The sequence below is a fragment of the Plecotus auritus genome (assembly GCF_963455305.1).
Source record: "Plecotus auritus genome assembly, chromosome: 6".
Taxonomy (NCBI): Eukaryota; Metazoa; Chordata; class Mammalia; order Chiroptera; family Vespertilionidae; genus Plecotus; species Plecotus auritus.
The window spans coordinates 31,062,872-31,076,570 of NC_137773.1; the positions used below are offsets into that span (position 1 = coordinate 31,062,872).

The following is a 13,699-nucleotide window of genomic DNA, read 5'->3' on the forward strand; positions in this document are numbered from 1 at the left end:
GCTATGGTTGAGCGTCAACCTATGAACCATGAGGTCACTGTTTGTTTCCCAGTCAGGGTACATGCCCGGGTTGTAGTTAGAGAATATACTGGATTGAATGGTCCTCAAAAAGATATGTGGCACATCTTAATTTCTGGGACCTGTGAAGGTTACCTTATTTGGAAAAAAGGGTCTTTTGTAGATGTAATTAAATTAAGGATTTTTTTAAAATTTACTTATTGGTTTTTAAAGAGAAAAGGAGAGAGAGATATTGATTTTGTTATTCCACTTATTTATGCATTGACTGGTTGCTTCTTGTATGTGCCCTGACCAGGGATTGAACCTGCAACCTTGGGGTATCAGGACAACATGTGGCCCGCCGAGGACATTTATCCGGACCGCCGGTTGCCGCTGCCTGTCCTACTTAGCAGCCGACTCGTCCCGGGCCCGCAGTGCGCATAGGAATTTGTTCATAGTTGGTTTTTTTTAACTATAGTCCGGCCCTCCAACGGTCTGAGGGACAGTGAACTGGCCCCCTGTTTAAAAAGTTTGAGGACCCCTTAAGCTCAGTGGATAGAGCGTCAGCCTGTGGACTAACAGGTCCCAGAGGTTTGATTCTGGTCAAGGGCATATGCCCGGGTTGTGGGCTCGATCCCCAGTAGGGGGTGTGAAGGAGGCAGCTGATCAATGATTCTCTCTCATCATTGGAAGATGTTTCTATCTCTCTCCCTCTCCCTTCCTCTCTGAAATCAATAAAAAAATATATTTTTTTAAAAAAAATAAAGGATCTTGCCGAAACCGGTTTGGCTCAGTGGATAGAGCATCGGCCTGCGGACTGAAAGGTCCCAGGTTCGATTCCGGTCAGGGGCACGTACCTTGGTTGCAGGCACATCCCCCGTGGGAGGTGTGCAGGAGGCAGCTGATTGATGTTTCTCTCTCATCGATGTTTCTAACTCTCCATCCCTCTCCCTTCCTCTCTGTAAAAAATCAATAAAATATATTTTAAAAAATAAAAATAAAAAAAAAATAAAGGATCTTGATCTGATCATCCTGGATTACATGTGTAAGCCTTAAATTTAATATCAGTGTCCTTATAAGAGGCAAAAGAGAAGAAGACACACAGTGGGGACGGTGATGAGGATGAAGGCAGAGATTGGAGGGATGTTGCTACAAATTAAGGAAGCAAGGAATGCTTAACAGCCAGCCACCAGAAGGAGTGTAACCCAGATGGAGTGTAACCCTGCTGATTTTGGACTTCTGGGTTCCAATACTGTGAGAGAATAAACTCTCTTGTTTTAAGCCATTTAGTTATTTGGTAATTTAGAGCAGCCCTATGAAACTAATATAGATGGTATAAATAAGGAGACATTTAATCTAAAGGAAATCTATGATTCCCATTAGTTTACTATTACTTTAAAGAATATATTTCTAAACAGATATCATTGCCACTTCTCTAAAACAACTCTGATTTTTTTAAAATGCCATCTGATATAAGCCCTTAAGAAGTTGGCAAAGGAATACTATCATTTATACTGGCATGATGCTCTACAAGTGATAGGGGGAAGTGCTCAAAAGACAGCAGCAGATAATTCTATTACAAGATGTTAAAGAGAATTTTATTCACTTCTAAACCAACAAAAATATCACATGTATTAGAAACACATTCAGGAGATAATGTTTTGAAGTTTGCTGAAGAAAAAATTTGGAATTCAGTCCTGTTTCCCACTTAGAAATAGTATAAGACATTACTTTTACAACACCATGGTGTTTTCTTTTCTTTTTTTGTTTGGGGTAGCAATGAAGTGAAATGCTAAACAGACAACACTGACACCTAAGATTTCAAGATTCTACCAATTCCATGGATCAACATTACTGGGCAGTTAAGCCACAGAGATAATTAATATTAAAAACTACGTTTTACCCTGGCCGCGTGGCTCAGTTAGTTGGAGTGTCTTCCCTTACACCAAAAAGGCTGAGGTTCAATTCCCGGTCAGGGCACATACAGGAGGCAACTGATCAATGTTTCTCTCTCACATGGATGTCTGTCTCTCTCTCTCTCTCTCTCTCTCTCTCTCTCTCTCTCTCTCTCTCAATGTTTCTCTCTCACATGGATGTCTGTCTCTCTCTCTCTCTCTCTCTCTCTCTCTCTCTCTCTCTCTCTCTCTCACACACACACACACACACACACACACACACACTCAATAAAAACATCACTGGGTAAGGATTTCAAAACAAAAACTACCTTTTATGTAGTCCATATTTTCTTTCTACTCACCCTCTACAGGCTTGCAGGGTATGTGACATTATCCCCATTCTGTACACAAGTAAGCTGAGGCTAAAGAAAACCAGCTAAGTGAGTTGCCTAAGGCCACAGTGTTAGAATATGACTCAGCAAGCATGGTGCTCCAAAATCCTACTATTTTGTCCCCACCACACCACTTGCTGTTGGCATTTCCTGAATGTTGTTGGCAAAACTGAATGCCTACTATGCATCAGACATTTAGTAATATGAAGGGAATATAACGACTAAGACTTTGACCAGGAGAGCTCAGCCTAGAGGGGGGAATAATCAATCATGTCCAAATACTAAGAAACAGTTATAAAATGGAACCGTACTGCCTGCATGTCTGGGGCATACTTCACAGAGAAGCCATTTCTGTTGGATCTTCAATGATGAATAAAGAATTCAGCAGAATACATTCTCTGTATAAGGAAAAGTACAATGACTATAGGAAAATGATTCTCAGCAGGACCAATTAGAACTGTTTCCATTACAGTAATATTTCTCTTGAGATACTAATATGTATTACAGGAATAAAGGTGGCAATATTTTTTGCCCTAAAATTTTGTCCACTTTTAATACTTAAAAAAACAAAAAACCTCACCCTCACCTGAGGATGTTTACAAATTTGAGAGAGAGAGAAATATCAATCAGTTTCCTCCCCTATACGCCCCAACCAACTGGGGGATCCAACAGCAACCTAGATATGTGCCCTGACCAAGAATTCAACCTGCAACCTTTTTGGTGTGAGGGACTACACTCCAACCAACTGAGCCACCTGGCTGGGGCCACTTTTAATATGTTTTTAAGAAATATTACCTATTTCTGCAGATTTAAAGGAATAACTTGCCTCAAGAAACTTGCACACACAAAGCAAATGATAACCAATGTTCTGATGCACAAACAGCATTTAATCATAGGCCTTACTATTTGACTCCACTAATCTCTCTTACTTCTTGTTATAATTCAATATACATTTGAGAAGTTATTTAATAAAATTATTGTATGTTAAATATTTCTAATATAGTAACCCATTCCCCACTGACTTATAGCTAGAATATGGAAGTTTTAAATAAAAATCAAAGTTGGCACTTTCAGCGGTGCATCAGCCGGGGTGCAGAGGCACAGGACTGGCACCATGTTCCTAACAGCGCTCCCACGCCACAACCGCATTCCTGGCCAGCAGTGGATCAAAAAGCAGCAGCTACTGCAATCTGTCCTTCCATGCGAAGCAGAATCTGGTCTGCTTGGAGATGGAGGCAGAGAATCACTACTGGCCGTGCGCAGGAGTTTGGGTACATTGCGCCTTCAGGGCAGCCGCCTTCCAGGCCCATCAAGGCATCCAGCAAGGCCAAGTTCCCACAGCATAGGATGCTGGTCGACCCTTTCAGCCACCTCAATGTCACCAAGAAGTGGTTCTAACCTGGGGCTACCCAGGAACCACTAGAAGAATGTGACTTTTGAGGAGACTTGACTTGGGGTGGTAAACATACAATAGAATATACAGATGATGTATTGTTGTATTGTATACCTGAAACCTGGTAATTTTATTAACTAATTAGAGGCCCAGTGCACGAAATTTGTGCACTGGGGGCGGAAGGTCCCTCAGCCCAGCCTGCACCCTCTCGCAGTCCAGGAGCCCTTGGGGGATGTCCAATTGACAGCTGCATGCCTAAGCCATCAGTCAGACATCCTTAGCGCTGCCACAGAGGTGGCAGAGGCTTCCGCCACCACCGCTGCACTCACCAGCCATGAGCTTGGCTCAGGGCTTCTGGCTGAGCTGCGCTCCCCCTATGGGAGGCGCACTGACCACAGGGGCAGCTCCTGCGTTGAGCGTCTGCCCCCTGGTGGTCAGTGCACGTCACAGCAACTGGTAGTTCCGCCGTATGGTCAATTTGCATATTAGCCTTTTATTATATAGGATGTCACCCCAATAAATTCAATTTTTAAAAAGAATGTAAATAAAAATCAAAGTCCTTCGATTTTTAAACTCAAAGTCAGATTATTTTAAGATAAACATGAGCAAAGCATAGACTTCTCTTTTTTTAAACTAGGTGGCCTATGAAACAATTTTGGTACTAGACTAATTGTATAAATATTGGAAATTTGCAGCTTTCATTCTTTTGCTACAATGCACCTGTTTGAAACAAATTTTCATATTATACTATAATGAAAACAATATACAATAACATATTTAATGCAGAACCTGATGAGGATCCCTTTTATTACATAAGAAAACACTATTCTTCAAGTGTATTTTATTTTATAACAAAACAACAATGAATGAAGGTCCATCTTAATACATTTTGTTTTTAAATAATTTACTTAAATTTGTGCTTGTGATATTTTGATTATGTATTTTTATTAATTTACCTGGTACCATTTGTGCTGTCAATTTTTTTTTTAATATATATTTTATTGATTTTTTACAGAGAGGAAGGAGAGGGATAGAGAGTTAGAAACATCGATGAGAGAGACATCGATCAGCTGCCTCCTGCACACCTCCTACTGGGAATGTGCCCACAACCAAGGTACATGCTCTTGACTGGAATCAAACCCAGGACCTTTCAGTCTGCAGGCTGACGCTCTTTCCACTGAGCCAAACCAGTTAGGGCTGTGCTGTCAATTTTAAGCCAAGTGTGCATTATTTCATGAACTCATTTGTACCCATCAATAATAATAGTTTGAAAAGTATTCTAATAAAGTTGGAAAACACTAGATATGAGGAAAGAGGAGACAGTTTATCACGATCTGAGGAAAATGAGTGATAACCATGTTACAAAAGTTAAATAAAAAATGAGGTATCCACTGAATCTGGCAATTAAGTAACCTTACTAAACTTGAACAGACTATTCTTTCAATAACTTTTTAGCACTAAAATGCCAGAGATGGGAAGGATAAAGAAGAGGAAGGCATTGGCTCTAGTGGGAGAATGGAGTTAAAGGTTTTTTTGTCTGTTTTGTTTTTAGGTTGAGGGAAATCCTGGATAACTTTGGGTGCTGAGGGGAATTAGTAGAGAAGATATTGGAACTAGGAGCACAGGATCTGGCAGAAAGAAAAAAATGGAAACCAAAGTTAGCTTGGCAAAGGGGAAAGTATAGCTTATCCAGAGAAAAGAGGCTGGAGAAAAGAGAAAGAAGAACAATGATTAAGGTAATTTTCGAGCAATGGCTGGCTCTGTAGTCGAGAATGCTTTAATCTAAATCCTGGCTCTTCCTACCATAACCATATAATGATAGATAGGCGAGTTTGTTTACTTCTCCAAGTCGCCATTGTCTCATCTAACCAGGGAAAACAGAATTCTAATAGGGATATTCAGGAGATTAAGTAATTCTGATACAGAGTACTCTAAATATGGTAGCTGTGGGGTTTTGTTTTTGTTTCGAAAGGCCTCAAAGGAAATCCAAAAAAAAATTCACACTTAAAAATCTTCTATTTTCTCTGTAAAATAGGTAATTGGGTCACCTACTGAGATTAAAAGTGTTTAAGGAGGCAAGAAAGTGATTCTTAATCTTTTAGAGAGATTAAAAAACTCATTTGACTCATGAATATATGGAGGACACAACATCCAAAATTTGCATAGTTTTAAGGGAGTTAGAGATACCTTTCCAACAATAAAGAGATGTTAAGGAAAAGATCTTCTGGTTCCAGAGCATAGTTTTAAATACCCAATTGTTTGAACAAAAGAAAAAGATTGCATCTTCTATTTACATACCTAACTTAACTGCTATATAAGGGGTACACGGCCTGCCAAAAAGACACTGGACACAGTCAAGAAATCCAGGTTCTTGATCCAACCCTAGTAAGTCACATGGCCTTTTCAGAAAGCAGCTCTGAGATGTGTTGCAGTGCTAAACATTCATGATTTTACTAGAGGCCTAGAGCATGGATTCGTGTACTGGTGGGGTCCCTCGGCCTGGCCTACAGGGATCGGGCTGAAACTGGCTCTCCGACATCCCGAGGGGTCCCGGATTGCGAGAGAGCAGTTCTTGGGTGACGCACTCCGGAATCAGGCTCCCTGTTCTCTGGTTCCGGGTGCATCACCTAAGAACCACAGCTGCCAAGTCACTGCAGCTCGGTAGCTCCTGTGTTGTGCATCTGCCCCCTGGTGGTCAGTGCGTGTCACAGCTACCAGTTGGCGGGTCGCTTAGGCTTTTATATATATAGATTACTTGATATCTCGATGACTCTGTAGTCAAAAGAACAAATTATACTTTATTTTTCTGTTATCATTTATTATGGCTTTGAAGGTTAGCCTAGGAACCTAACCAGCAAAATTTTATTTCTACAGAAAAAACAAGTGTGCTTTCTGCATTTCTGCAGATGTTCCTGGCAGCATCAGGCATGAGTCAGGTATTCCTATCCTAAGAACTGCCTAGGATATTTTAGCAGTCCTCTCTCTCTGGGCTAAAATATCCAGAAATGGACTTTGTCAATACTTCCTCTTTATCAGGCAACAGTACAGTTATACTCAGGGGAGACTTTAAAGAAAATCTAGATTTGCCTGGATGGTGTTGCTCAGTGGTTGAGCATTGACCTACGAACCAAGAGGTCAGGGCACATCCCCGGGTTGTGGACTCTATCCCCAACAGGGAACATGCAAGAGGCAGCTGATCAATGATTCTCTCATCACTGATGTTCCTATCTCTCTCCCTCTCACTTCCTCTCTGAAATCAATAAATATATATAATATATATACATGTTTTTAAAAGAAAACCTAGATTTAGTAACAATTCTTCTTCAATGATGGCTATTTAAATTACATGTAAATAGCAAACTAGAAAAGGCAAAGGAAGTTTTTCAATTCAATGAAATTTTTGTAAAGCAAAGCATCCTTTTCTAAACAAATAAAAATAATAACTTCCTGGAGATTTCAAGAAGCTTACCTTTTTGAGTAAGACAGTATGTCTGCTTTCCAAGACAGAATTAATTCAAGCAGCTATCTTCAGCCAACCATTGATTACATTAAGATTCCCAGTACTCCACGGGATTATTGCAATTTTGTTTCATCATTTTGACTGGAATTCACTCAACCCTTACCTCTGATAATATTAATGTAATACTACTTGTATCACACTTCTAGTACAGTATTTTAAAATTTTTAAAATTTAGTATATTTGTGTTTCAACTCCTTTCCCATATCTCTAAGAATCCTTTAGTAATGTCCAAATCTTAGACATTTTGAAAGTATGCAGCCTACAGAAAGATGATTCATAACATGAACACATCATAATGAAGTTAAGATTAAGATGTAAACTTCTGCCGAAACCGGCTTGGCTCAGTGGATAGAGCGTCGGCCTGCGGACTGAAGGGTCCCGGGTTCGATTCCGGTCAAGGGCATGTACCTTGGTTGCGGGCACATCCCCAGTGGGAGGTGTGCAGGAGGCAGCTGATCGATGTTTCTAGCTCTCTATCCTTCTCCCTTCCTCTCTGTAAAATATCAATAAAATATATTTTAAAAAAAAAGATGTAAACTTCTTCTATGGAATCAGTGCATCTACTAAGTTGGCTTTCCCTATAACCTTACACATAACCATATAAAACCTAAGCAAAGTTAATTAGAAGTTTACGTAAACTACCTAATCTTGCCCATCTACATAAAGCAATACTTTGAAACTTTTAAAAAGATAGAAAATACTGTTTAAATTATTTAATTCTTACACTCTTGATTACTTACTGAACCTCACTTTTGTTATTTTTAATTCACATATTAAACTGGTGCCTACCAACCTACCAAAAGAATGTGGTGGCTGTTTTAAAATTTGAATTGGTTGTCAAAAATCTGGATTTGCAGCTTCCCGGGGAGGGGAGGTGAGGGGAGGAAGACAGATCTGGCAACATTAGGCTCACAGATTCTGGCAATAGCAACACTTGCAGAGATTGGGTAGCAGCTGCCCTCTTTTGACAGCACATGCAACTTATAGCTCTCCCACCTCCACCCCCACCCCCCCAATTCTCTTTGCTCACTGGGGTTACCTGCCTGTCCTTTATAACCATCAGAGTGTGAAATCTTTATTTTACTGAGAATTGTATGTATGTATGTATGTATGTATTTATTTATTTATTGACTCTTAAGGAGCCTTAACAGAAGTTAGTCATAAAAATCTTAACATGGTTACAGAGAACAAATTGATGGTCACTGAGAGGGGTATTGGGAGAATGGGTGAAAAAAAGTGAAAAGGATTAAGAAATACAAACTGCCAGTTATAAACATAGTCACAAGGATATAAAGTACAGCATAGGGAATACAGACAATAATATTGTAATAACTATGTATGGTGTCAGGTATAGGGGTAATCACTTTGTAAGGTACATAAATGTCTAGTCACTATGTTGTACATCTGAAACTAATAAAAATATTGATGTCAACTGTAATTGGAAGATATATTTTTTTTAAATCTTCAACATAGTAACAGACTAAATCAAGTCCTGGCCTGTACGGCTCAGTTGGTTGAGCATTGTCTAATCTACCAAAGGTCGCTGGTTCAATTCTGGTCAGGGCACATACCTGGAATGTGGGATCGATCCCCAGTAGGGAATATGCGATCCATGTCTCTCTCTCTTCCTAAAATCAATAAAAACATATTTTGAAGGGAAAAAAAAGAAATAGACTAAGTCAAGTAATGATCCTGGCAGTAAAGCTATGTATAACAAATGTTAACTATAACTAGCAGAATACCATTAAAATGTACAAGGCACTGTTGATGTTAAGAAAAGTTTTTAGTATTCTAACTGATCTGTCTTTAACTCCTCTAGGAATCAAAATATTCAGCCTTAAACTGTTCCCAAGAATAAAGAAATTAACCCTGTATTTCAATCTTATGGTACTGTAAGAGCACCAAAAAGCCTCCTGCATATGTATAACAAAAGTAAAAAGAAAAACAGGAAGCGATCTCTGATCAGCCAAAGAGACCACATAGTTCACAGAATACATGAAGCCCTCTTCATTCAGAGCCTACTGGATCTTATTTTAGACATAATTTTAATAAGCTCCGTGATCTGGTTTCCCAGCCCACAACAGATGAGATGCAGCCAACTAGAAAAAGTCTGGGGGTGGTGCTGCTAGAGGCAAACACTCAAAGCAACAAAATCAAAGCTCAAGACTTATAAAGTCAGCAGAAAAACCTCAAAACATACCAGGCTGGGTCCATTTGCTGTAGATACAAACAATCCCAGAGGGTCCCGATCTCTGCACAAAACTACACTGGATGTTCACAATGACCCTCTTTGGTACACTGTTAAAACATAGGTCAGGATATCTTAAAGTGTATATCAAAATGAAGTCCATCAAAAGCTTTTTCCAAGTAAGACACAGCATTGTCAAATTCACAGAATACTATTTCCCTCTGTCAAAGAAACAAGATAAGGAATTCCTCAAGATGCCACATGTCAAATGTACTTGTTCTTAGCAAAATTTTATTAGAACCCTGATGCAGCAGTTCTGATAGTTGAGAGGGTATTCAAATAGAACTAGTTTTTCCAGAGAATGATAATTGGGAAGGTTCAAGACCAAATCAAATTATATAAGCCACCTAAACCTAAGTCTTTTGGGGATTCCATTGTAGATACATTACTAGGGCTGAGGATAAGATAGGATGATCTCATCCATACCTAGGTAAGTCTGCAACTTAAAATTGGTGTCACACAAAAAGTTTGAGGGGAAAACCTCCATTTTGTTTTCACAATCTTATTGACTAGTATACCAAATAAATTTTATTTTTCTAATCCCTGGTAGTCTCAGAAGCTGAACCATACTTAAGGAAGGCTCTAGGTAATAAACCAGGGAGAAAAAAGGTTAATATTGGGTTTCAAAAATTCAAATTATCATTGAATAACCTTGGTTTTCCTTATTAAAATCTTTATATGGCCATATTTTAGAGAAAATCTAGAGAATATGTAGTAACTCAAAGAAACCATAATACTGGGGGCAAATATACCTAAAAATTAAAATTCATGTTTTGAGAGCTATTCTCCTCTCTGAAAGAAACACAGGTATCAATCAATGTAGAGATGAAAGGCTACATTTCTTGACTGTAAGTTATCACACATTATACTCACTCCTATTCAGGTTTTAAAATAAGTGCACAATTTTCTACAGGTAGAATCTTAAATTGACAACTTCCCAACTAGCCTCTATAGGAACATAGTAATTCCTAAAAGCCTTAAAAATAATGCATATACATTTTTACTTCGATTACCATTCCTCCATGTGCTCCTGCCCCTTGAATGGTTCTTTAAGATATATTTGATTAAGGTTCAAGCTTCTTTTAACAAATAACCTGCTTCGTTTCAGTACAAGATTTACTCTTTCTAAATTCTGCCCTTTTTTCATTTGTTAGAAATCAAAGAAGCCAAAAGAATTTGGTATGCATCTAACCTAATTTACAGTAACCAGTGGGATTAATTTCACTTTAAAGGTCTTTTATCAAGAATGAAATTAAACAACTGCTAAGCTGCAGTGTTTAAATTGTCCAACAACCTGCATTTTCACTGAGTTTAAGGCAAAGTGAAAACTGGTTCTCTTCCCCTTGTATCTCCATCCATCCTTCAGGACATATAACCCCAGGATCTACTTCTAAGTCGATAGGTTTAATACAGTCAAGTGAAACACCAAACAAAAATCACCAGTGGCACTTCCCCACTTCCTTAAAGGGAAAAAAAAAAAAAAAGAAGATAGTGAAAGGCACTAGGAAGTTACAATATTAGGGGAGGGGTACCCTAAATTTTAAGCCAAGCCAATATTCTAGAAGCAGTATTAGGAAAACCTCCGTATAAATAACTAAATAAAGAACCGAACCCTTTGTCTTAAAGGGCAAAGAAGTCCTTTCTAATGGAAAAAATCTAACAAAATCCCTTCTACTAAATTAAAACGGTCTCTCTGAACGTATCACCTAATTTAATCTTAAAAGAAAATTGCGTAATTTTCTCCAGTGGCTTTCAATGCTCAGGTTTCTACCTCTACCTTTGCCAACTTAACAGCTTTTCTATTGGATCAATTCCTGCAAACTTGCAGTGTTAATTTCTGACTACGTTTGGCAATCTCAAGGAATAAAATGCTTCTCCCTCTATTTCCCTCCCCATCAAAAGACTCATGTTTTTTTCCTTCTGAACTTCCCACTCTTAACAGTTTCTGGACAAGTAGAGTGGACCGAAGTGTGCTGCCTCGAGGTGAGAGAACTTAAGAAATACTTGTGGATCGGACAAAAAGGCTTTCTCAGTCTATCTGAGATACCGGCCCCAAGCTCAGGTGGTTCTGTGGAGGGGGCCAGGAAACGGGCAAAGATGGGGTGAGCGCCTTCGACCTCGGTCGAAGGGGCTGCCCCACGCCCCAGCCCCAGCCCCCCCCTCCCTCCTGGCAGCTCGGACAATGGCCCTCTAGCGCAGCAGTCCCAGGCCCGAGAGAGACCCTGGGACACCATACCACGTAGAACCTAGAAAGGAGGCTGGGGAGAAACGCTGAGCAGACGAACGCACCTCCGGCCTAAGCGCGGGGTGCGCGCCGGGGCCTTCGCGGGCGCCATCACTAGGAGTGGGGTGTGAAGGCCGCCCGGCGAGGCCCTTGCCCATAGCCGTGTCCGAAGAGGCCGCGAGCCCGGCGGAGGCGACGGCGAGAAGTGCAGGCCGCAGCCTGCTCAGCTGGCCCGCCCAGCGGCCCAAACCCACCGCCGACCTTCGGTCGCTTACCTTGTGGATTCTCTTCAGAGCCATCGTGGGAGGCGGGTGGCGGCCGCCCCCGGAGCGGGGACGGGGACAGGGAAGGGGCGAAGGAGAGCGAGGCCGCCTCGGTGATCGCGGGTCGACAGGAGAAGATGGAGGGCTCGGAAGCGCGGGCCCGGCGGGACCTACTGAGGGCCGAGGCCCACTCGGCTCCTGAGCCTGCCGCAGCGGTCACCGCATCACCCGGCAGCGGCCTCTTTATGCGCTGCCGCCCGAGCAGCCGCCGCCACCGCCGCCGCGGTAGGGGCCTCTTCCTTCTTAGCTCAGCGCCGCCTCCTCAGCCGTCGCGAATCCCTCCGCCGTGGAGTAAGAGCCCAGGCCTCGGGCTCGGCCGGCGCCTCCCGGTCGCGCAGCCGGAGGGACAGCCTGCTGCAGGTGGACCGAGGGACGCGCGGGTGGACGGGCGGGCGGCGCCGCCGGGGTGGGGCCGCCCGAGCGCGGGGTGGGCCCAGGCCGAGGGGCAGGTCGGGAGGCGCGGGGATTGGCGGGCCAAGGGAAGGAGGGCCGGGCTGCGCCGGCGGCGGAGGGATACGGGCCGCCCCTGTGAGTAGCTTACGTGCCTCCGCCACGGCCGCGGAGAGGCTGACGCCAAGAAGCTCAGGGAGGAGATCTCGCGAGAGCCGTTGCGCGGGTCGAGGGACCTCACGCGCCGGGATCCTGGGTTCTCTCTCTTCTGGTCACCCATGCGAGTGTCTTCAGAGATCAGTAAACGTTCAAAGTAGAATGTTTTCCAGGTCACTTGGTCGTCCCCATAGCATAGACCGATCCGGGAGGAAGCACTAATGCCCACTGCAGCGTTCCTGAAGGAAGAAGGGACTTGCCCAAGGTCACACAGTTCCACAGTGGCAAAACTGGGACTCGCCAGATCCTTTTCCCGAACCGCATGGTAACAGCCTGGTCACCTACGAGGAATGTGTTCCTCCACTATAACACGGGCAGCCCTGAGATGGCTTTTTTGATCAAGGCCTCAGCTAGATGACAACTTGAATGTGTCTCAGACATGGCAATCGTAGAAGTGCCCAGACCTCACTTTGGTAAATTGTTGCAAACACGCACTCTACCGCCCTGGCCAGGTAGTTCAGTTGCTAGAGCAACGCCCAGATAAGCCATGGTTGTGGATCAATCCCAGTCAGGACACGTAAAAGAATCAATCAAAGGCCCAGTCGGCATGGCTCAGTGGTTGAGCGTGGACCTATAAACCAGGAGGTCAGGGCACATGCCTGGGTTGCGGGCTCAGTCCTCAGTGTGGGGAGTGCAGGAGGCAGCTGATCAATGACTCCCATCATTGATGTTTCTCCCTCTCCATTCCTCTATGAAATAAATAAAAATATATTTTAAAAACAAACAAACAATCAGTGGTTGTTTCTCTCTTCTCCTCTCTCACTAAAATGAATGGATGGATGGATGGATGAAACAAGTACTGTACCTATTACCTCAGGGGGAGGGGAAAAAGGTACACAATAAAATAAAATGTGTGCTCCAGTAAAATGTGTGACCTTGTTTGCCTATTTTCTATTTTATTGATTTCTGCTCTTATTTTTTAATATTTTTAAAGTTATTGATTGATTTTTAGAGAGAAGTGGGGGGCAGAGAGAGAGAAAACCAATCTGGGTTAGATTACCATCAGGAGCAAGCCTAGAAAACCTATTCTGGAGGGGTTTTTTTTGGGAGGTGGAGGCAAAAAGCTAATTCACTGATCAACTACTCTGTATCAAGCCCTAC

The 13,699-nt window shown here is 42.2% G+C and overlaps 1 protein-coding gene across 1 annotated transcript in view; it reads right to left on the bottom strand.

The window, feature by feature from the left end:
- The window catches only part of UBE2D2 (ubiquitin conjugating enzyme E2 D2), a 47,699-nt gene extending 35,147 nt beyond the window's left edge, over positions 1-12,552 (bottom strand). The window contains exon 1 of the mRNA XM_080674169.1: positions 11,945-12,552. Within this exon, the coding sequence (XP_080530295.1) occupies positions 11,945-11,968 (24 nt within the window). The 5' untranslated portion in view covers positions 11,969-12,552. The remainder of the gene's footprint in view (positions 1-11,944) is intronic.
- Positions 12,553-13,699: the final 1,147 nt, after the last annotated feature.